Source organism: Festucalex cinctus, chromosome 7, assembly GCF_051991245.1.
Source record: "Festucalex cinctus isolate MCC-2025b chromosome 7, RoL_Fcin_1.0, whole genome shotgun sequence".
NCBI classification, from domain to species: Eukaryota; Metazoa; Chordata; class Actinopteri; order Syngnathiformes; family Syngnathidae; genus Festucalex; species Festucalex cinctus.
In genome coordinates, this window is record NC_135417.1 from 28,686,890 (window position 1) to 28,712,040 (window position 25,151).

General features: G+C 46.7%; 1 protein-coding gene across 5 annotated transcripts in view; it reads left to right on the plus strand.

The window, feature by feature from the left end:
- The window catches only part of LOC144021954 (CUB and sushi domain-containing protein 3-like), a 1,200,535-nt gene that overhangs the window by 989,264 nt on the left and 186,120 nt on the right, over positions 1-25,151 (plus strand). For all 5 annotated transcript variants that reach the window (XM_077526258.1, XM_077526261.1, XM_077526260.1 and 2 more), the window contains 2 exons: positions 3,722-3,904; positions 5,996-6,172. In XM_077526258.1, the coding sequence (XP_077382384.1) occupies positions 3,722-3,904; positions 5,996-6,172 (360 nt within the window). The remainder of the gene's footprint in view (positions 1-3,721; positions 3,905-5,995; positions 6,173-25,151) is intronic.

A 25,151-nucleotide genomic window follows, 5' to 3' on the forward strand; every position in this document is an offset into this window, starting at 1 on the left:
CTCTGAATTTAAGAAAGTAAAAACATGGCTTGATAAAAATAAGTTATGAATCAATTTAAACAAAACAAAGTTAATTGTGTTTGGTAATGTTAAAATAGGGAATTGTGTAAGATTGCAAATTAAAGGTGTAGATATAGAAAGAGTAAATGAGATTAAGTTCCTGGGAGTAATTGTTGATAATAAAGTTTGCTGGAAACCACACATTAAATACATTGGATCTAAACTTTCTAAAAGCATTTAAATTTTGGCAAAAGTTAAACATTTTCTCAACCAGAAATCATTACACTTTCTGTACTGCTCTTTAGTATTACCATATTTAAATTATTGTTCCGAAGTCTGGGGAAACACTTACAAGACATCATTACAACCTTTGTTTCTGTTGCAAAAAAGAGCTGTAAGAGCAGTCCATAATGTAGGATATCTCCACCACACCAATACACTGTTTTTACGATCTAAGCTTGTAAAGTTCTTTGATCTTGTTGAATTCAATGCTGTACAATTGGTTTATAAAGCGTGACATAATCTATTGCCAGGCAATATTGAGAATATGTTTACAGAGAGACAGGGAGGATATGGTTTGAGGAGAATACACAATTTAAAGACAATGTATTCACGAACAACACTGAAGACTTTTTGTATATCTGTATGTGGAGTGAAAATCTGGAACAGGTTGAGTATTGATTTACAACAATGTCCAAACATAGACCAGTTCAAAAAGAAATATAAAATCAACATTTTTGAAAAGTATAGGCAAGAGGAAAGTGCTTGTCAATGAAAAGTAATATTGGTGATTGCTGTCATCATAAATATTATTGCTATTAATATTACATTGTTAGTGTTGATATTGACAAGAAAAAAAAATATATGTATATTTTATATATATATATATATATATATATATATATATATATATATATATATATATATATATATATATATATATATGTAAAGGTTTGAGAATATATGTACATGATATACTATTAAATGTGTTCATTATTAATACTAATATTAAAACTGTTATTAATAATCAAGATACATCAGCTGTGTATTAGCAGGGTTTTTTTTCTTTTATGTGTATATGTATGTAGGTATATATATGCGTATGTGTGTATATGCATGTGTATGTATATATGTATCTACTATTTATTGTGTAATGGACGTTAAGGGGGGGACTTGTTAAGTTTATACTTCTTCCTACTCCTTTTCGAACATGTGTAAATGTGTAGCTAATGACTGGATGAAATATTGCAAAATTGTTATTTTTGTAGCTCTCATGTTGTGTTTGTTGCTTTATCTGTCTTGTATTTTTTCCTTTTATCTGTATGGATTCTTATAATTACTTTGTTTTTATACATGTTTGAAATAAAAAAAAAAAACAAAAAAAAAAAAACTGGGACCCAGCTCGGCAGCCCGGATGAGACACATTCACCAGCCCATATCCAACCCACATGGGTCTGTTGACAGGGTGTGTTTCTGATGCACATTCTGATTAGCATTCTTTGTGTCGGGGTGTTTGTGAACGCATCACACGTCTCGCGGTGGAGAAGGGACTCATATGTTGGTTGGTCGTGTGCTAATTCGGCTCAAATTAGTTTCGCTTTTTCGGCCTTGGCTGCGGGGCTGCGGCCAACAGTAGCCGGTTGTGTGAAGACAAATAAAAAGGTGAGATTTCTTATCGTGTCTGCTGGCAGCATTCTTGTGAGAGGTCACACCATATAATATTACTTTATATGTAAAATGGTGTGGACACGTGATTTCCAGGGCTGTACAAATAATGTCCCTGAGTCTCCGTACACTTTCACCCATTTTTATCTATCTAATTTTTTTATACCCACTCCCTCACACACACGTGGCCTACTTCTTGTAGGCCACACACATGGGCCTCTCCCAGGCGGAGGATCGAACCCACGCCAACCGGCACCAAAGGCAAGTGACGGTTCCACTCCTCCACCTGGAGCCCTGGAGCCGTACACTTTCACCGCTTTCCAAGCATGGACATTGCCTTAGGGCAACTTTGGCTTCTTGAAAGTCATTATGATTAGTGATGCAAACAGAAGCTGCCACTTCCCATTCGTGGCAGCCACCACCTCCTCCTCTGTCGGCATGAGTTCACAAGTGCGCCACCATTTGTCAGTCACCCACTCTCTCATGGCTCCAGCATCAAGTTGTATCACTTCTCTATCCCTCCTCTCTCTCTCTGCCCGTTCTAACTCCAACTGATGAATTTCGGCATCAGTATACTCGGGTTCATAAAGATACCCCTTTAGCTCTGCGCTCAAGACATTGTCTTTGTCGTCATTGTCGTAGTTACCACGTAGTAATTACGGTGGAACAGGCACGTCTGTCAGCTGGATGCAGCGCGCCGTGCAGTGATACGAACAAAAAAATAGTGCCAGGCGGTAATGTAGTCTTGACTTTTTTCTAATTTGCAGTTTTGTGATGCAAATTTATCACTCTTTTGAACACACATTGCTTGTGTCCAAATTCACAAGGCTGGATCCTGCGAAGGGCAAGTTTGTCGGCTGCATGACGTCACTCCCGGCGCGACTTGACAGCACGCACGGACTTACATATGAATGGATTGTCAATGTTGCTTGTCGGTAGTGCATTGACTGACACTCCATTCATGTGTAAGTCTGTGTGTGCTGTCGAGTCACGCCGGTATGATGTCATGCAGCCAACAAATTCGGCCTTCGGAGGACCCAGCCTTGTGAATTTGTACACAGGCACAGTTTTTAATAGAAAAACGCTTTATTCCGTGACCCCTGCCAACTAGCTACTTTCGTCTCAACGGACCAGACAGGATCTCGACTCACGGGACGCTGTCAGCAGTAAGTCAGCGCCGATTGCACACCACTGTAGTTGAGGATGCCAGACGGATTCATGTCAAAAATCCTAAACTATCCCTTTAAAGGCGAAAGTCGTGCTGAAAGTTCTTCTTTTTTTCTTCCCCAATTTTGTTTATGGAACAATTTTTTAACAAAACCCAACATACAATGATAACAGAATACTGCAAGTCAAATTTTAAAAGGCACCGTTTTGTCCCTCCACCCTCATCCCAACCAAGGCCAACTAATCACACACACGCACACACACATGATTAAAAAAAATATACAATACTGATTATATATTTTTTTTAATTCTCAAGTTTGAGAATAAAAATGCCTGAATAAATATGCCTGTTATTCATCCTCCAAATGAAAAGAAATATTCAAAAGCTCAATATATTGCAGAAAATAATCCCACGACTCGTGAAATGTCTTAGCAGAGCCATTAATTGAACACCTCAACTTCCCGAGCTTCAGATTATGTAATACCTCTCTAACCCAGTGAGTATGTTGGGGGGATGGGGGGGCACTTCCAGTGCAGCAAGATTAACCTGCGGGGCTAAAAGAGTTGTGAAAGCCATAGCTCACTTAGGTGTTTTTGGTAGTTCCAGAGTCATGGGGAATACGAAAAATCTCTGATCAGGAGTTAGGAGGAATAACATGGTCATATGCAGTGCACTACTCAATGTGTTTGGAGTGTTGTGTGTTTTATTGCAACATTCAGTACAATTCTAAGGATATACAATCTCAAGGTTTTTTTTTTTTTCTGTTGTTGTTCTCGCTGACAGACAGGAAAGTTGGATTCACAGTGGTACAAACCAAAAGGCTTCAATCTTTGAGTGTTTTTTTTTTTTTGCTTTCATTGCTCTATGTGTGGTTATCTCTCACTGCAGGCAACACTGTGGGCACCTGTGGGGATCCTGGCACGCCTGCACACGCCAGCAGGGAGGCAGGGAACTTCAAAGTGCGAAGCAAAGTGCGATTCACCTGCTCAGTGGGACATACACTGTACGGCTCAGCAGAGAGGATCTGCTTCCCCAATGGGACGTGGTCAGGAAGACAACCATTCTGCAAATGTAAGGGAACTCTCAATGACTGTATTATGTTGTGTTTTTCAATAGTAGGCGAGTGGAAGAGCAGAAAAATCTTAGAAGCACACTACTGTATACACGTTTTACCACTCAGGGAAACATCCACCTTTAAACTCTTGATACATGTCAATGCCGTAAAAAGACATGGAATGATGTGGATTCAATAGCGCCTGGAGTAAAATGAATCCCAGCACCCCTAAAATTTGAGAAAAGAGAAAATAGCAGTTAAAGTGCATGTCCTTTTTATTTTTAAACAACCTAGAAAAGTATAAAATCAAACATTACTTGATTGAAACATAAATTATTCAATATTCTAAAAACTAAATTACAGCATCCCCCTTTCCCTCAAAAATGATTTGCGCCACCCAATCAATCCCACCACCTTCATGACTGGGCTGTGAACGCAGACCAGCCAATGTTGTTTTGTTCCTCCTGTCGACCGGCGAGGCCCAAAATAATAACCAGTAACTTTAGGTCTCATCATTTTACTGTAAAAACGAAAGACAGTCTCATAATGAGGTAGATCATCAAGGCACTTGAGGTGTTATGTTGACACCTGCTTTATTAAACTTGGTATGGACGTGCCATTGCACTGCCACTAAAATAAAACAAGACCTAACCTAACATTAAAAAAAAAAATATGCTGCAGCTGGCACTTACTTAAAGTACTTCTGTTCCGATGCCAGGGGCCAACACCACCTCAATGCCACTGCCTTATCAGAACAGTTTTTGTGTAAAACGTTGCTTGGTTTCCATTAACAACAACAACAACAACAACAAAATACATCTGTCAGAAGATGATTTTGATCCTCCTAAAATACGGGAACATGAATACATGTATTGCCGAAAACAAGTGCTGTCAAGCAATTAACTCATTGAATGCCAGCCATTTGCAGCGCTGCCATTCCCTCAGTGCCAACCATTTTAAAGGGTTTTTGACAATTTTTGATGGCTGACAGAATATCGTGAATATTGTGTTCTATGGGTATATAAACAACATGGGACCTACTGAAATAAAAAAAGCCTAAAGCCTCATCTTCCATCAGAAAAAAAACATTTGTCTCTAGCATTTGTCATTCTTGAGTAATCAGCAGTAGGAGAGGCAAGTTTTCCGAAAATCTTTTTTTTTTTTTTTTTTTTTGTAGGGGGCTGGGGCTAATTGAAGGTTTTGTGAAAAGATTCATTTCAAGTAAAAATTCAACTTTGACAGCAATACTTTTTTTTTTATTACACACATCAAAACAAAATAGCATTTTGTGAATTTGGCCTTGTGAATTTGGACACAAGCTGTAAAGCTCTAGTGCATTTCTATTGGGTAGTTTTGACGTGGACGTTTCTACTGCGTGGTGACTGGAATTCCCTGAGTTAAAATTGAAGTTCGTTTGGCAATTTTAATATTGCTGCTTTTAATGATATTTTATATTTTTGTCGAGGTACCGTTTCAGTAACGGCATCGAGGTATTTTATGCAGGTATAGTATTGAAGTCAAAATTTTGGTATCGTGGCGACACTATGTCAGATTTATAAAAGAATGGGGAAATGAGCATCTTACTTGCAGTGTCCTTGTCAGATTTACTTTCCGCAATAAGTCCCCAAGATATGAACATAGCGGCTGTTTGAATTGTTCAAAGGTCATTCATTATATGTTAAATTTCAATCAAAAGGGTGAGCATGACTTATTAACCGCATTTTGCATTTGCATTTGGTATATTGGTTTATCAAAGCCTGGAGATCTACAGAACACACTTTCTGTCCCATCTGAGATCCTTGGGGCGGGGTGATCCTAGGTGCGGGATGGATTTGGAAATTTCAATCCAAGAGGATCAGGATTAGACTGATCATATCCAGCAAAGTATTCAAATACCGGGATAGAAATCCTGAAATATGGATCAGATTTGGAAATCTAGATCTGTTTAATCTGGGTTAAAGGTTTTGAAATACTGGGCCCTGAAGACCACCGCAACTTATTTCCCATACTCACAAATGTCAGGTTATGATTTTTTAAGATGGAAAATTTGAAATATAATTTTTTCGCCTCCAAACCTCATCTCCTCTCATGTTTCGCCTTTACTGCAGCTGTGCAGTGTGGGAACCCAGGAACACCTGCTCATGGCCGTATTTCCCGTGTGGATGGTACAACCTACTCCCACTCCATTGTTTATTCTTGTATGGAAGGCTATTTCCTCTCAGGCCTGCCCACACGCCAATGCCTGGCTAATGGCACATGGTCGGGCGTAACTCCAAACTGCACAAGTGAGTATTTTATACACAGATTCTTGTTGAATTCAGTTTTAAAGGTTTCACAGCTGACACATGCACACACACTCACGCACGCGCACACACGTCCTCACGGTGCTATCTTTGTGGGGGCCCTCTCATTGACATAATGCATTTCCTAGCCCCTTCCCCTAACCCCACCCATCAAAAATGATTGCCTACCCCCATTCCTTACCCTAACCTCAAGTATAACCCAATTGGAATGACCTTCCACTAAATATTAGGCAGTCCCCCTCGTTATCCTCTTTTAAAACACGTCTTAAAACACATCTATATTCTTTGGCTTTTGGCGCACCATGATACTTGTTCCTGGTGTTTTGTGGTGTGTATGAGTTTGATGTTTAGTCTACTTATTTAAGTATTTATTTATCTCTTTATTCACTACTTCTTATTTATTTACTGATGTAAAATGTATTCACTTGTAAAAAGAAAAAAAAAAAACTGTATTCGCACTGCTTTGTTCTTGTTTCCTGCAAAACTGATGTTTATGTTCAGCACTTTGTATACAGCGACGCCTGTTCTTAAGGTGCTTTATAAATAAAGTTGAGTTGAGTTGAGTTGAGTTCAACTGTAAAACCAAGTCTTTACCCTCAAAAAGAGGTCTAAACTTGTGGGGCCCAGCAAAACGGCCCCACAAGGGCGGATGGGCCCCACAACACTGTGAAATCCCGAAAAATTGTCCCCGCCATGTTACAAAAACAAGAATGCCTACACACACACACACACACACACCCACACACCCACACCCACACACACACACACACACACAAACACACACACACACACACACACACACACACACACCCACGCAAGGTCTTTTTTTTTTTTTTCTCAGTAGTAGCAAGTGTAGCCATGGGATAGCGTTTAACATTAGGCATTGGTGACAGTAAAGGGCATTTTTCTTTTCATATTAAGAGCTGTTTAATTTTGAACAATCTTGTGCACTTCTACACATTTGTTAAAATTACAACTTGAACCCCCCCACCGTGAGTCATTACCTTATCGTGGTAGAGGGGTTTCCGTGTCCCGATGATCCTAGGAGCTATGTTGGTTTTATGCCCCTGGCAGAGTCACCCATGGCAAACAGGTCTGAGGTGAGGGACCAGACAAAGCATGGGTCAAATACCTCTTTTGATCATCAATAAATGGATCATGGATCATGTTTTCCTTTGTCCAGACGCGGGTCACCAGGGCCCCCCTCTGGAGCCAGCCCTGGAGGCGGGGCTCAAAGGTAGCTGGGCCTGCACCCATGGGGCCCGGCCGGGCACAGCCCGAAAAGGCAACGTGGGTCCCCCTCCTCATGGGCTCACCACCTCTGAGGGGCGCCAAAGGGGTCGGGTACGCAGTAATTGGGCGGCAGCCAAAGGCGGGGGCCTTGGCGGTCCGACCCCCGGCTACTGAAGCTAGCTCTGGGAACATTGAATGTTACCTGAAGGAGCCCGAGGTGGTGTGTGAGTCTGAGAAGTTCTGACGAGATATAGTCAGGCTCACCTCCACACACAGCTTGGGTTCTTGTACCAATCCTCTCGAGACGGGTTGGACTCTCTTCCACTCTGGAGTTGCCCACGGTGAGAGGCGCAGAGCGGGTGTGGACATACTTATTGCCCTCCGGCGTGATTGGGAGGTACAGCCCCAAGATCACAAACTGAGCGGTGTTCTTTTATTGGACTTCTGTACTCGTCACGGACTGTCCATAACCAACACCACGTTCAAATACAAGGGTGTCTACATGTGCACTTAGCAACAGTGTCATCGGATTTGCGGCCGTATGTGTTGGACACTCGGGTGAAGAGAGGTGCAGCGCTGTCAACTGATTACCACCTGGTGGTGTGTTGGCTACGATAGCGGGGGAAGATGCCGGTCTGACCTGGCAGACCCAAACCTATTGTGAGGGTCTGCTGGGAACGTCTGGCACATAATCCCGTTAGAAAGAGTTTCAATATCCACCTCCGACAGAGCTTCTCCCTTGTCCCAGAAGCGGCGGGGACATTGAGTCTGAGTGGACCAAATTTCGCCCCTCCATTTTTGAGTCAGCCAATCGGAGCTGTGGCTGCTCCGGCCCTAAAATAAAATAAAATAATAATAATAAGAAGAAGAAGAAGAAGAAGAACGAAAAACAATAGGGACCTTGCAGCGATAGCTGCTCGGGCCCTAATCATAATAATAATAATAATAATAATAATCCGAACGAAAAACAAGAGGGACCTCGCAGCGGTACCTGCTCGGCCCCGAATAATAATAATAATAATAATAATCCGAACGAAAAACAATAGCGAGCAGCTATGAAGGGCCCTCGCAAGCCCGGGCCACTTTGGGGTACTTGCACATTGGGGTACTGGCACATTGGAAGCAGAATTTCTTTGAAAATGGCATAATAAACCTTTACATGTGGAATTTTTTTGCCAGGTGTGATGAGGGTGTGAAGCTCAATGAGTTTTGGTGAATGTTAAGATCTGCAAAAACAGCGTCCTTTTATATTTTGAAGCAATGAGTTGTCCTTGGTATTTTTTGTAAAAAAAATAAAATAAAATACCAAGTATAAGTAAGTATATATACACATCATCGTTCTTTGTACTCATTGCACAATGTTGCTTTTATTGTCCATAGAGGCTATACAAAATAAATAAAACTAAATAAAAAGTTTGGATAGGTCTGATGCCAGTGAACATTTTGAGTGGTGGACAGAATATTCATAAATGACTTAAAGGGGCTGTCTGCCGGATTCACTCAGGAAAATGCACTTTTTAAATACAGGATGTACACACTTTAACTTTCTCTCAGTCTACACATCTGTGTTTTTGTTAATCTTTTGTGGTAATTTCCCCACCTCCCCAGCGTGTATTTTGCCATTTTGTGTTTGTTTTGTAAACAGCAGAAAAGACAGTATTTACAACCCTCCAGCCAATCGCAGAGCGGGGGGTGGCGTGTCGCAAACTGGGCCGGGCGAACGTGTCAGCTGCGAGACGGCACTGCCGCGGCAATTTGAAAGCACGCATGGATTTTTTATTTTTTTTCACCCACTCACTCACAGAAGCTTACGTGTGTACGATTGTCGAATCACATCTCCGATCCATTGAGAGAGGCGTTGCTTGAGTGTAGAAGAGGCACGCCTCTTGTACGACATGTATGACAGATTGCCGGCCAAACCGCCGGAAGTGCAGCAACAGGTCCCGACCCTCATCAGCCCAACACCCACACACAGGCGGAGACACCGTGGACCAGGCTGCCAAACCACCGAACCAGTCAACCGGGAGGAGACCCCGGGTCGGAGGGGCAGAGACTGCGGTGGAGGGTGAACTACAATTGGGCTGGCCAACAAAGGGCCACAAACAGCATTGTGTGGCCCTCCAGAAGGACCCCCAGAAAGGTCAGATGAATGAGGGGGAAGAGGCCGCTCCGGCAGAGCAAACCAGAGGGGACAATGAATGGACTCCATGGAGGCCAAAAGAGTGACAGCCACCCAGCCGCAGCGACTCCACACGTCGCTCACCACCTCCCACCGTATCCACAGGGCTGACGATGCAACATCCTGACGATTTATGTGGTGGTGTACGGAGCAACCGTAAAGCCACCAGACACTTGGAGACGCCGACGACAACTCAGCGGCGGGTGGAGACGAACCAACCACCCTTGCAGTGACCGCAGTGACAGCAGGGCCAAGTGGAAAAAAAATGCCGTCAGGTACCTTAGCGTGCCCCATCGTCACAGGAGGAGGGCCGAAGGCCGCCTCCTGTTGGCCCGGAAGAGGGAGACAAAGTGCAGAACAACGTCCCCCACTGTGCGGTCGGCCGAGCATCCAAGGATATGGCGTCCCACGACATCCCGAGCGACAGTCGCTTTTGCGACACCTGTAAACATTGTGGGAGAGAATGACCTTCCAAAAGACAGCACCCACAGCCCCTTGCGCTGAGCCTTATTTGGGACGAGGAAGCAAACGTCCATCCCCTCGATGACAGTGAATCATTCCATCGATCACATGCAACACTACAGATGTAGGCATCCACGGGATGAAATGGAGAATCCATGGCAACCCTGAATTGGCGCGCAGTCAGTGAGTGCGCGTCGATATGCTGCTGTCTTCGTCCGGGATAGGAGGCGTGAACCGCCCCGTCACCAACGGGATCAAACGGAGACTCCTTAGCAGCCCTCAGTCGACGCGCAGTCAGTGGGTGTGTGTCGGTATGCTGCCAACGTCATCTGGGATAGGAGGCAAGAACCGCCCCGTCACCAACGGCATCAAACGGAAAATCCTTTGCAGCCCTGCGCGTCGATATGCTGCTACCTTCGTCTGAGATAGGAGGCGAGAACCGCTCCGTCACCAACAGGACCAAACGGAGAATAAGTTCCTGAGATCGCAATGGAGACGGCACCCCGGCGACATCGTCCGCCTAGGAGGGCAACCAGTGGGTTGCATCCGGCACGGCCACCCCTGCCGCGAACAACATCCCCGCAGAGGCCTGACAAGCAGAAGGGGCTTAATCACTCCAATGAGCTTATTCTACCCCCACAATCACCACCAAGTTGCAAAATTGCAACTAAAAGTGATAATCAGCCCGAACATTCCTTTGACACTCCCAAGGCCAGGGACCACAGGAGAAGCAGATCTGCGGTGTGCCCTATCCCCCAATGGGGCCGGGGGCCACGAGGTGGTCTGGTCCTGGCTCCACCGGGGATGGTGCGTCCTTCCAAGGAGCAACATCAGCTGCCGTCGAGGCAGAAGGAGGACGGACTTCTGACATCAACAGCACGACAGTCAAGACAGCAGTCGTTGCGGCCTTCTACGGATTAGAAGGGCCCGTCATAGTGCTGGCATCTAGCGGTGTCCCCCATAGCAGCCATCAATCTATGCGCAGGGAGTGTACACAGTTAACTGGCTGCTATCGTCGTATGGGAGAGGAGGCAGCAACCAGCCCCGTCCCCAACGGTAGAAAAACTAAGGTCCGCGCAGCGAGGGCGGCAGACTTCGTGTAGGTGGACGAATTCCTGTAGAGAGTGGCCGACCTTCTGAAGAAGAGGAGGCAGTAACCAGTCTCGTCACCAACTGAACAAGACCAAGCTCCGCGCACGTAGAGTGACAGAAGTCGCGTGGAGTCGCGGCAGACTCCGGCAGACTCCCGTGCGGGAGAGGAGGCTGCACCTAGCTCCTTCCCCGGCGGAACAAAACGAAGATCCGCACATGGAGAGTTGTAGACTTCATGTAGAGAGCGGCCGACTCCGTGGGGGAGAGAAGGCGGCAACCAGCCCCTTCACCAATGGTACAAGACAAACAAGTTCCGCATATGTAAAACGACAGAAGTCGCTAGGATAACGGCAGCCTTTGCGCTAGGAGACAGCAGCCTTCGTGTGGGAGAGGAGGGTGCCCTTAGCCCAGGGCTGGCAAACTGCGGTCCTCGAGGGCCGGAGTCCTGCAGGTTTTGTAGATTTCCCTACTCGAAGTGCAGCTGATTCCAATTAACAGGCTCGTTATCAGGATTCTGCAGAGCTTGCTGATGAGCTGATCATGAATCAGCTGTGTTGAAGAAGGGAAATATCCAAAACCAGCAGGAATGCGGCCCTCAAGGACCGGATCTCGCCACCCCTGCCTTAGCCCCTTCCCGAGTGGAACCAGACGAAGAGCCGCGCATGGAGAGCAGTAGACCTCGTGTGGAGAGCGGCAGACGCTGTGTGGGGGAGGAGGCTGCACTTAGCCTCATCCTCAATGGACCAAACACAATGCTGCGCCTGGAGAGCAGCAGAAGCTGCGTGGAAAGCGGCCGACTTTGTGTGGGAGAGCGCTCTTCACTTTGTGTGAAGAGCGGCAGACCCCATGTGGGAGATGGAGGTGGTCCCTGGCCTGGCCCTTGCCACTTTACAAGTAGAACAAAATGAGACCCAAAAGCAATCAAACAAACATGCAAGTGGTCGTTTGTGCCGTCCTAAACTAGCAGTTGGTATGGCAAACAATATCCCGGCTAGCACATATCAAGGCAGCTGATGCCCTTCAATTTGATGGGCCGGGGCAGTAGAAGCAGACCAGTGCCTTGATCGGCCTGCGGGGGGCAGTGAACCAAAATCTATCTGCGAGACTTTGAACGTGTTGTCACAATTTTTTGTACATATCCTTTAAGTCAAATGTCCCTTCCGGAGCTGACATGGTTGTTGCTTTTTGCAATAGAAGCATAAATGGTGTCAACACAGTGGGTGAGTCTGGATCTGTAGTCAGAAGAACCAATGCCCGATGATTGATGATTGCCATAGCTTCCGCCATTAGAGTTGTGAGGACTTCATGGGTGAGACATGTAGGACCTAGCTGCAATAACATTCCATCTAAAATGCGGCATGCAGTGCCTATCTTTCTTTCCCAAGAAACCCATATGTGATGAGTGTGGCGTGTTAAATGTCCATGTGCAGCTTTCGTTGTTTAGGTCATTTTGAATCTCATAATCGTCGGCGTTAAACTGTAACTCTTTGCATGCTCCGATAAAATGTGTGCCACGATCTGACCTGAAAACTTTGTAAGGTCCCCTAATGGGAAAAAAATCATCTGAGTGCATTTATTAAGGATGAGGTGGACAATGACTCAATAACTTCAATGTGGACTGTGCGAGTTCCTAAGCAACTGAATAAAACAGCCCGTTTGTTTTCTGCTGCGTCACCTCTGGTCTTATGAGTGATTACACTCCAGGTCCCAAAAACATCTAGTCCAGGGCTCCCCAAACTTTTTCCTGTGAGGGCCACATAACGTTTCCCTTTTCTGCACTGTGGCCTGCGCATCCGTGCTCTCATCCAGTGCTAAGAAAGAAAAGGCAAGAGAGAAAAGGCAATTTTTGTTGTCTTGTCCTGTAGCTGGCCATATTGTGGCGGGATAGTTGCATTCAGTGTTGGGCACGTAAATCTCCCGTCGGTTCCCGTAGTTGAGACACCTGGCTTTCTCCAAGTGCTTCCACATGTTGAGCAAATGATTTGACTCGAAAAATACCCGGAATGAGACAAAAAACGAGAGGGACTCTTTTCTCAACCCGATCAACGGACAGAAACATTCAGTCGGTGCTCAGTACGTGTATTTAATCGAGGCTTTCGTCGTTGCCTGTGTCCAACTTCACGCACGCCAAGGCTGGGTTCTCCGAAGGCCGAATGTGTCAGCTACATGACGTCACTCCCGGCGCAACTCGACAGTACACACGGGCTTACGTATGAATGGAGTGTCGGTCAATGTGCACCTAACTGACAAGCAGTATTGACAATCCATGACCATCAATTAACCATTGTGTACTCGCTGAAAAGTGGGCATTGATAACGACGGGATTCAACGTCAGACTGAAGGGCCGAGCTCTTTTTTTTCTTTTTTTTTTCAGTTTTGGAGGTGGGTGGGGGTGGGTGGGGGGGTGGGTGGGGGGGGGGGGGGGGCATTACTAGTATTGTTCAGGGGGCCGGGCCAAATGGGAAGGCGGGTCCGGCCCGTAGTTTGGGGACACCTGATCTAAGCCAGCTCGTGTGAACACGGGCTATATGGCAAGACGATCTTCAGGAAGATTGGCTATTTTTTATTCTACAGGTCTACCCCTAAGCTTGCGACAAGTGACAAACTGATAAATCACACTTGATTCTAGTTTTCTGGCTCCAACTATCCAAACACCTGCAGTTCTCAATGCTCCTTCAGTGAGATGGCGAGATGGCCTTGGTGAGCAACATCTTGGTGATAATGTCTCATGAACAGAGTTGACATGTGATGTTTTTTGGGAAGTAGCAGTGGGTGTTTTTCATCATATGAAAGATCGGCTAGTGACATTCGACCTCCCACCCGTAACAGTCCATCTGAGTCAATAAATGGATTCAATGTCCACAAGGGGCTTTTCTTTGAGATTTGGTCTCCTTTCAACAGTTTTTGAATGTCCTCTTTGAACGCATATAGTTGGAAAGTTGCAACAACAGTCAGTTTAGCTTGTGTTTGGGGACTTGTAGTGTTTTGGTTTGAAGTTCTGGAGTGTTATGAGTTGTGACATACCTCTAATTAGATGTTTCCACAATGAAAATCTTTCAAATTGTTGTGGGTTGAGAGGCGTGATGCTGACCTTCGAAACGAATACGTTAACTTCTGGTCGAATTTCTGGAATTGCTGTCATCAACTACAGCTGGGCACTTTGACGATCCTTGTGACAGGAATGGAGGTCCTGTGAACCAGTAGGTTTGTGGCAGTAGACTCGCTGTTATTGTGTGAGTAGCAATGTCTGCTGGGGGGTTTTCTGAAGAGACATGAATCTCCACTGAAAGGAAACTGAGGATTTTTTTATTCGCGAGACTCTGTTTGACACATATACAGAAAACCTTCTTGAGGTGTTGTAGCTGTACCCTAATACAATCTTACTGTCTGTGTAAATACTACACAACGCTGTAAAATTACAGCGTTGAACTCTAAATAGATTTCTTGCCATATGAGCTTTGCCATTTCTACCGCAACGACAGCGGCACATAAGCTCTCTAGTCGTGGGATTGCGTGCACTGGCCTTGGTGCTAATTTGGCCTTACCATGACGAATCCAGTAAGACACTGTCCATCTTCATTGATAACTCTGAGCTAAGCTACTGCTTCAATCTCTGTGGATGAAGCATCACTGAAGACACAAAGCTCTCTATGATGAGTTGAAGAGAGAGACATTGGAATGTAAGGTCTGGGAATGTGTATTTGCTCTACTTTTGGATGGAATCTTTCCATGCTGACCATAATCTTTCTTTGGCTGCTGGCAAAGGATTGTCACAGTCGCAAGGTTCACAAGTGAGTTCCCTTATGAGTCCCTTTCACTGTACAGTTATGGGTGCGACAAAACCCAAATGGGTCGTACAAACTATTAACAGTGGATAAGATGCCTCGTTTGGTGAATGGTTTTGGCTCTTTGGACACTTGGAAAGTGAAAGTATCTGAATCCAGACTCCAGCTGATCCCTATACTTCTCTGTACAGGCAGCAAATCGATGTCTTAGTCAAGATCTTTAATGTCTTTTGCCAATTCACTGGCTTCCATGACTTTACTACTGTTTGAGGAAATTTTATGTAAGCGGAGGTTTGACTCAGCTAACATGCCTTGTGTTTTTTGCATTAGTTTGATTGCTTCAGGTTCAGTATGAAGCGAGATTAGACCATCGTCCACATAAAAGGTCCTGGTAAGAAGTGCACTGCGTCTTGGCCGTATTCCTCTTTTCCAATTTGTGCTGCTATGTGAAGCCCGTAGATTGCAACAGAGGGAGATGGTCGACACATGAACTGTCATGCGGTACTCTATAATTTATTTTGTGATGTCATTGTCTCTGAGCCAAAGGAAACGCAGGAAGTTGTGATGATCCTCTCTAACTGTGAAACAGTAGAACATCTGCTCCACATCTGCAGTAATTGAAATGAGCTCTCGACTGAATCTTATGAGTCCCCCTAGCAAGGCATTATTGAGATCTGGACCACTTAAGAGGACGTCATTGAGTGTGATGTCTTCATGTTTGATGCTTGAGTCAAAAACCACTTGAATCTGACTCGGTTTTTGTGGATGATGCACCCCAAACATTGGCAGGTACCAACACTCTTCTTCACGCTTTAAGGGAGGTGCAACTTCTGCTTGCTTATTGTTGAGGATTTTTTGCAAGAACTGCACAAATTGCCCTCTCATTACAGGTTTTTTGTCTAGGCTTCGTTTTAGTGTATTCAGTTTTTTAAAACCTGCTCACAATTGTTTGGTAAGCGATGTCTGGGAGTAATGAAAGGAAGAGGCGCAACCCAGCAGTTCATCCTGATACATTTCATTTTGCATTATAGTGAGAAACTGTTCATCTTGCTGTGAGGGTGCGAGTTTTTCATCATGTCATTTAGATGCTTAATTGAGTTTTCTTTTATCTGTAGGACGGTGCATGGGTTGAGATACGATGGATGACCATTGATCAATGTGTTGTTTTTCTAGGTCGTAAATAAAGCTGGTTTGTGTGCGCCATTTAAACACACATTACCCACAATGACCCAGCCAAGGTCAAGTCGCTGGCCAAAGGGTGCGTTGTGGGGCCCATTATACTACTCTCTCACTTTGTGCAGTCTGAGGATGTCCGACCTAAGAGCAGCATAATTTGTGCATTTGGGTCTATTGGATGTCATTTGTGAGACAGTCCCTTCAAATGTGGGTGGAACTGCACATTGTCAGGTGAGGGAATCTCAGAACGATCTTCAGGTATCATATCACATTCTAGCATTGGAGGGAGTAGCACTGTTGTGTTACCATCCATTGACTCAATAATAAAGTCCGTAACTTTTCTTTCTCTCACTTCTAAAACACCTGAACATTTCTTTAAGGTATAAACCTCTGATGTTGAAGTTATCAAAAAAGTCTGAGCACATAAGAGACTGATCACTCTGCTCAACCATAACTGCATAAACATTTATGGCTTTATCCCTCTGCCCATTTGGGTAAACCTTGGCCAAGCAAATTTTAGAACAGGATATTGGGTCAAACAGTTTGCCACATACCTCAGTGCACATTCTTGTAGCTGAGAATGCTGATGTGATGCATTCATGCTCCCCGCCATGCTTTTCCACGTCTGCTGACGGTTCGCTGATTTTCGGAGAGGGTGTATCTGGATACAGAGCAGTATTGTGTCTGTCACTTCCACATTCTTTCCATGTTACTTTGAGTTGACAATATTTTGCTCGATGCTTGGTTGATGCACAACATTTGAAGCATCCATCCATCCATCCATTTTCTTGACCGCTTATTCCTCACAAGGGTCGCGGGGGGGAGGGTTGCTGGAGTCTATCTCAGCTGGCTTTGGGCCATTTGAAGCATATGTTATTGTTTTTCAGATATGTCTTTCTCTCTCCTATAGGTTTACTACGGAAACTGCAAAATTTTCTGAGAGGATGCGGCGTTTTTGTCACGTTTCGGTTTGGTTGGGTTTGGGTTTTTGTTATATTTTGGTGAGTGTTGGTTGTCTGGTGTTCTTGTGTGTTTTTCCCCAGTCTCGTTATTATTAACCTTGTCCACCTGCTTGTGTCTTCCCTTCCCCGTGTGTGTTGCTGATTGGTTCCCCCTGCCTGCTGTGTCTCCCAGGTGTGTCCTGTTAGTGTCATTAGTGTTGGTATAAGGGAGTGGTGTTTGTCTCACGCGGGTGTGGGAGCATTTTTGAGTGTTGAATGTTTGATGTTATACGTCGCACGTTTGTATGTTGTCTTTAAGTCGCCAAGTCTTCGAGTCATCCACACCAAGTCTTTCGAGTCATCCACGCCAAGTCTTTCGAGTCATCCATGCCAAGTCTTTCGAGTCGCCATGCCAAGTCTTTCGAGTCGCCACACCAAGTCTTTCGAGTCGCCACGCCAAGTACCAGCATCTTGCCGCGTCAAGTATCAGCATCTGTCCACGCCAAGTATCAGCATCTGTCCACGCCAAGTATCAGCATCTGTCCACGCCAAGTATCAGCATCTGTCCACGCCAAGTCTCCGCATCTGTCCACGCTAAGTCTCCGCATCTGTCTACGCTAAGTCAGTCCATGTTCCTCATGCCTCATCCGTCCAGGTTCGTCATGCCAGTTCTGCCTCTTTTCGTCACGCAAAGTCTACCCACATTTCAGCCCGACAATAAAGTTATTCTAGTTACTGTCATTCTTCTCCCTGCCTGGATTTTCCGGCTCTGGGTCCATCCATCACCCCCGAATAACAGAATGCACCAACCCGGACCCTGCGGAAGCCTCTAGTCCCCGTCCCGGCTCCCCGCCGGCCTCTAGTCCCCGTTCCGGCTCACCCCCGGCCTCTAGTCCCCGTTCTGGCTCCCCGCCGGCCTCTAGTCCCCGTTACGGCTCTCCGCCGGCCTCAAGTCCCCGTTCCGGCTCTCCGTCGGCCTCAAGTCCCCGTTCCGGCTCTCTGCCGGCTTCAGGACCCCATCCCGGCGCCCCGCCGGCCTCAGGACCCCGTCCCGGCGCCCCGCCAGCCTCAGGTCCCCGTCCCGGCGCCCCGCTAGTTTCAGGTCCCGGTCACGGCGCCCCGCCGGCTTCAGGCCCTCGTTCAGGCGCCCCAGCAGTCCTTGGATGTTACGCCTGTGCCGCTGCTGCCGCTTCAGCCCCTGGCCTCATTGCCTGTGCCGCTGCTGCCGCTTCAGCCCCTGGTCGCTTCGCCAATGCCACCTCTGGACGATTTGCCTGTGCCGCTGCCGCCCCTGGACGATTCTCCTGTGCCGCCCCTGGACGATTCGCCTATGTCGTTACCGCTCGTGGACTCTACGCCTGTGCCGATGCCGCCCCTGGACTCTACGCCTGTGCCGCTGCCGCCCCTGGACGATTCGCCAATGCCGCTGCCGCCCCTGTCCATTTCGACCTGTGCTGCTGCAGCCCCATGGCCTCTCTGTCCCTGGCCGACGCAGCCCCTGGTCTCTCTGTCCCTGACCGACGCAGCCCCTGGCCTCTCTGCTCCGGGGCGACGCAGCCCCTGGCGTCTCAGGTCCCCTTGTCGCGGCCAATTGCCGTCGTCACAAGTCTCCTCGTCACGGCAGAGTTGCCGCCTTCTTAAGCTTCATCGTCTCTGCCCCAGCCCAAGTCTCAAGCTTCCTCATCTCAGCCCCAGCCCAAGTCTCAAGCTTCCTTGTCTCAGCACCAGCCCAAGTCCCCAGCTTCCTCGTCTCAGTCCCAGCTCAAGTCCCCAGCTTCCTCGTCTCAGTCCCAGCTCAAGTCCCCAGCTTCCTCGTCTCAGCCCCACCTCAAGTCCCCAGCTTCCTCGTCTCAGCCCCAGCTCAAGTCCCCAGTTTCCTCGTCTCAGCCCCAGCTCAAGTCCCCAGCTTCCTCGTCTCAGCCCCAGCTCAAGTCCCCAGCTTCCTCGTCTCAGCCCCAGCTCAAGTCCCCAGCTTCCTCGTCTCAGCCCCAGCTCAAGTCCCCAGCTTCCTCGTCTCAGCCCCAGCTCAAGTTCCCAGCTTCCTCGTCTCTGCCCCAGTCAAAGTCTCCGGGCCTGAGGTCCGCCCCGGGCAGCACAGTCACCGCGGCGGATCTGGGACCCAGCTCCAGCCGGCGCAAAAGGCAGGCCCACCGCGGGGACCGGCCCTTGGTGGCGTCACCCTTGTTTCCGCACCTTGAGCCCGCAATTATGCCGCCTCCTGGGCCGCCCCCCGATGTGGATTTCCTTGCCTTTTGTGAGGCTGTTTTCGGCCCCCTGGTGGACTCTTATTCGAGCCCTGGTTGAGGGTTGTGTTTGCTCCCGTCCCCGAACACCTCCCCCCTCCCCCGTTTTGGCTTGTTTTTGTGTTTGGGACGTCTGGGAGCCGTCCCTTGGTGGGGGTCTACTGTCACGTTTCAGTTTGGTTGGGGTTGGGTTTTTGTTATATTTTGGTGTGTTGGTTGTCTGGTGTTCTTGTATGTTTTTCCAAAGTCTCGTTATCATTAACCTTGTCCACCTACTTGTGTCTTTCCTTCCCCGTGTGTGTTGCTGATTGGTTCCCCCTGCCTGCTGTGTCTCCCACGTGTGTCCTGTTAGTGTCATTAGTGTTGGTATAAGGGAGTGGTGTTTGTCTCACGCGGGTGTGGGAGCATTTTTGAGTGTTGAATGTTTGATGTTATATGTTGCACGTTTGTATGTTGTCTTTAAGTCGCCAAGTCTTCTAAGTCTTCGAGTCACCCACGTCAAGTTTTTCGAGTCATCCACGCCAAGTCTTTCGAGCCATCCACGCCAAGTCTTTCCAGTCGCCACGCCAAGTATGAGCATCTCGCCACGCCAAGTATGAGCATCTCGCCATGCCAAGTATCAGCATCTCGCCACGCCAAGTATCAGCATCTCGCCACGCCAAGTAGCAGCATCTCGCCACGCCAAGTATCAGCATCTCGCCACGCCAAGTATCAGCATCTCGCCACGCCAAGTCTCCGCATCTGTCCACGCCAAGTCTCCCCATCTGTCCACGCCAAGTCTCCGCATCTGTCTACGCTAAGTCAGTCCATGTTCGTCCTGCCTCATCCGTCCAGGTTCGTCATGCCAGTTCTGCCCCCGTTCGTCATGCCAGTTCTGCCTCCGTTCGTCACGCAAAGTCTACCCACATTTCAGCCCGACAATAAAGTTATTTTAGTTAGTTTAGTTTAAGTCATTCTTCTCCCTGCCTGGATTTTCCGCCTCTGGGTCCATCCATCACACCCCGCCCGTAACAGTTTTATGCAGCGGACGTTGAATTTTGGGATTCTTTTTGCCTTCCTCTGTCTCTAAACTTTCGGCTACTTTAGTTTTTTTCACTGAAATTGTAAAGCAAGTACTGTTTTTACCAGGTTTATCAGATTTAGCCTGAGTTGCTGACAAGAAGGACATGCTAGGATAATTTCTTATGTGTGCTTGCTCCTGTATAAAGCTACAAAAGACAAAAAATGCTGGAAATATGACATTGAACTGGTTTATACGGATGCACGGGAAATCAATTTTTCTTGCAAAAAGTAAGTGAGCATCTCCACTATGGGGTTTACACCCCGAGCTGTATCTAGAAAGGCTAGACCCGAAGAATAACCTATTTTTTTCTGCAGGGTAGATGACACGAAAGTGGTTTTTGGTGAGCACAATGGCATGTTACCCTGACGACTTTGACTTTGACTGTGTTTTAGACATGGACTTTATCTCATTACCTGTGGACAGCAGTATGAAAAATGAGAATCCTGACCTTAACCAACAGACAGTTGATTTGAGGGCAGAAGTAGGCAGACTGGGTGATTATTTACGTGACTCGATGAATATGAATATCGATAAGTCTGTTCAAACATTGGGAACGTCTCTAACCCAAAGAAAACCCTATTCATCCATCCACCTGTCCTGCAGTCTGCTGGTATCCCTATTGCTGTGTCCTCGCCTCACGCAAGGATCAGAGCAGAACCTGCAGTCAGTTTGGACTATACAAATCCATTCCTGCCTACCAATCCTTTTCTCCCGACAAATCAATTTCTCTCATCTCACTCAGTGGAGCTCAGTAACACTTCCAAGGTGATCGCAGCGGCTTTACATCACTCTAAGTTGGAGCCTCCTGTGTATGCTGGTGACTGTGAGGTACTACTTGAAGACTGGTTGCAAGCAGCTGGTGCTTACAAATCCTCTCTGGGCCTTACTGATGGACAATTGCTACAAGGGATACCACTCTTTCTTAAGAGCCCAGAAAATTGTTCAAGACCCTGAGCTCCCACATTACCTCGTGGCCTCAGTTCTGCCAGCTGTTCAAGTCAGTATTTCAGCCTTCCGACAATCAGGAATTCATTCTGAGAGGACTTTTGGATCGTGTTCAGGCCCAGGATGAGCCATTCCCAACCTTTTGTGGCCCACATGCTGAGTGAGTTTAACAAACTGAAAAGCCCGCCGGGTGAAATGGAACAAATTGAACTGATTAGCAAACACTCTTGAAAAATACAGAGTTGCTCTGTATGGCACCAACATTTCTTCTGTGATGGAACGTTTGCTGCGTGCTCATGTGCTTCACTCAGTGCTGGGACCAAGTGGACCACAGGCTTCTTTACATCACAATGGCCAACGTAAACCTGATCCTTACTGTTTCAAATGCTCTCTGCCAGGGTACACCTCACGCACTTGCCCCAACTGCAACAGCAAACAATTCTCTACTCAATCCACTGCTTCCACATCGGGGTCCCGCTCGGGGCTTACATGAAACCGACAAGGATGGCACTGCAGCCTCTCAGCATAACAGGCAGTTGGGAAACTACAGGGGAGGGAGGACATTTTGCAGAGGCCAACATCCCTCCAACCGCTGAATGAGCCTCACTTGCCCTCAGGATGAACCGATTCTTGGTCACTTGTAGGACAATTTTTCTGACGTCTACTGGATTGCTCCTCTGAGAACGAAAGTGAACTTCAATGCAACGTACATGGATGCAACTCTTGACACCGGTGCTTCCCTCTCAGCTGTACGAGCTGACCTTTTTCTAACTAATGGCACCTACCCCAGCAAAACCAGTGAGTGGTGTGGCCCCACTGTTAACCTTGCCAATAACGCTCCTTGCATCCCTGAAGGTGTCATTTGGCTCAATATTGGATCGTCAGATTCACCTTGCTGGACTATTGACTATTACCATTACCACCCTACTGCAGGTCACCTTGGTGTTTCTAAGACTTTAACGAGCCTGCGTTTCAGGGTCTTCTGGCCCAAGATGGCCGCTGATGTGAAACGATACTTCATGCTCTGTATGGCAGTTCACTTAGCCGAGCCATAGAAAGCCTGCTGGGTTTATGGTTCCCATTGTCCCTCAAAAACCCTGGGAGTATGTGGGTGTGGATTTTGTTGGCCCGCTGCCCCGCACCCCGGCAGGTAACGCCTAATTGATTGTGTTTGTTGCCTACTTGACAAAATGGTTTGAGGCTAGCGCGGTCAAACAAGCTCCATCTCAGGTAGCAGCTGGTGAATTTGTCACTGATATTTTTGCCAGGCACGGTGCACCAACGTACCTGATTTCCAACAGAGGGTCTCCTTTCGTGAGTGAACTATTTGAACATGTTATTTCTGCCTTGGGGTTCGTTCACAGTGCGTCGACCGGAATCTGACAACTGCAATCCGTGCTTACATAGGCGACAAGTACACTTCTTGGGATAAGTACCTTCCTCACATTTGCTTTGCATTGCGTACCGCCCCACATGATAGCACTGGATTGAGTCCCTCTGTGATGCTTTACGTTTGTGAGTTAGACACCCCACTTGACCTTATCAAGCCTCCAGTGGCGGTTGATGAGCCTGGTATCCCTTATCCGGAGGCTCTCAGAGCCTCCCTACAGGAAGCTCACGACCACGCCAGAGCAGCGCTTGACTATAGTCATGACAGACATAAACGCTATTTTGACTTGAGACGTCGACATGACTCCTTCCGTGTCGGTGACCTTGTTAGAGTGAAAACACACCCCAGGTCAGATGCTCACTCTAATTTTACTGCTAAACTTGCTCCCCTGTTTGTGGGACCACTGCGTGTGTCGAGCGACTCAGTGATTTTAACTACAGACTTACTTGGGTGGACTCTGGTGCTGATGCTGGTGTTTATCATATTGTGAATATGCAGCCGTTCCATACTTGGGTTTCTCTTGCTGCCAAGAGACAATTGATTTCCTCTCCTGCTGAGAGGGGGACGTCTGGGATTTTGGACACTGACTTTTCCACCACTCAGACCCCTTTAGGGGGTGCTGATGCTGAACTTGAGCCATTTCCCTTTTGTTCAATGGACATTGACTCTGATAGTGAGGCGGACACTGTTCCCCAGCGTAGGACTGGGCGATATGGACCAAAACTCATATCCCGATATATTTTGGCTAAATATCGATATACAGTCTTCCCTCGCTATAACAGTGTTCACTTTTCGCGGTCTCGCTGTATCGCAGATTTTTTCTTAAGTGCAATTTTGCATATTTTTTTATAGTAATATACCCATTTTATAAAATTTATGAAGGTTTGAACATTGTCAATGTTTGAACAAGAGAGAAATGGGAGAACATGTAAATGCCTCAATGAGAAAAGTGTATAAATTGTGCAGATTTTTGAGCCTTAAAACATTTATAAGAGTTGTAAAACACAAAGCTAACTACTTCGCGGATTTCATTTATTGCGGGTATTTTTTGGAACGTAACCAGCGGAAAACGAGGGAACACTGTACGATATATATATATATATATATATATATATATATATATATATATATATGTATATGGGGCGGGGGTGTTCCGGGCATCTGGGTCGGCTCGCCAACCGGGTGGCGTGGGGGTGGCCTTGCTGCCGCGGCCTGGGGGATTCCGGGGGGGGGGGGGCGTTGCTCGCTTTGCTGGGCCGCGGTTGACGGCTTCCTTTCTTTGGTGGCGGTCCTTATACATGCCAGATCCATCACACCAGCATCTACTGAAACTCAAACAGAATTCGCCTCTCCCTCCCACAGCCCGTTGAATCAGTGGGTGCTGGTGTCTGTGGATCTCACTCTTTGCTTTATCTATCCTTCCCTCCTTCCTCTCTTTTGTTTTTCCTCTGGTCACTTGAGATCTCCTCAATTTATTGGAAGTTTGAGGTTTCTGGGGTTGGCATAAGACTCTGGTTTTGTAACCACGCAGGAGGGGTTTGGTTGGTGCTGGATTTCACTTCGATGGATTGGATGTACTGGTTTCTAAGGATCTCACTCTGCCTCATCGATCCTTCCCTCCTTCCTCTCTTTAGTTTTTCTTCTGGTCTCTTGAGATCTCATTAATTTGTTGGAATTTAGAGGCTTCAGGGGTTGGTGTAAGACTTTGATTTTGTAACCATGGGGAAGGCAGGAAGTGGTTGGTCGGTGCTGGATTTCACTTTGATTTATCTTTCTTTTCTCTTTATCTTTTCTGACCTTTTCTCTGGTCTCCTGACCATTTGAACTTCACGACTCTGGCGAGACTCTGAAGTACCTGGTTAAGGGGAAGGGTAATGGGATTTTTATAAGGTTTTAGATGAATTAATGAGTATAAATTTATACGTATTTGCACGCAAACGCACGCACGCGCACGCAAACGCACGCACACATACACGAAAAAAAAAAAACGGCAATGATGATAAGACGTTGAATCGGTAAGACTACCGAATGAACAATTCTGAGCTCTTAAAAAAACACACACAAAAAACAAAACTTTAATGTCCACCGTATCCGTTTAGCACACTAACTTTAGAATGTTTTAAATTTCACACATTTGTTTAGGTGTGAACTTCAACTCATTAAACCTTGTTATGCACAAAAAGAACAGTCAAAGACTGTTTTTGGGGCTGTGTTATGCACTTTAAGTAGGGCTCCCAGCAAGATGCAAATTTTTCAAAAACCACCCCTCGCTTACAACATATTTCTGTTTCTTTCAAAGGTTGGAATGTTTCTGGCATATTGTAGTTTATGAGTCCTGGATTGGCTGGCAACCAGTTCGGGGTGTACCCCGCCTATTGCCAGAAGCCAGTTGGGATAGGCTCCAGCACCCCCGCAAGGGTCCGCTTGTGAGGAATAAGCGGTCAAGAAAATG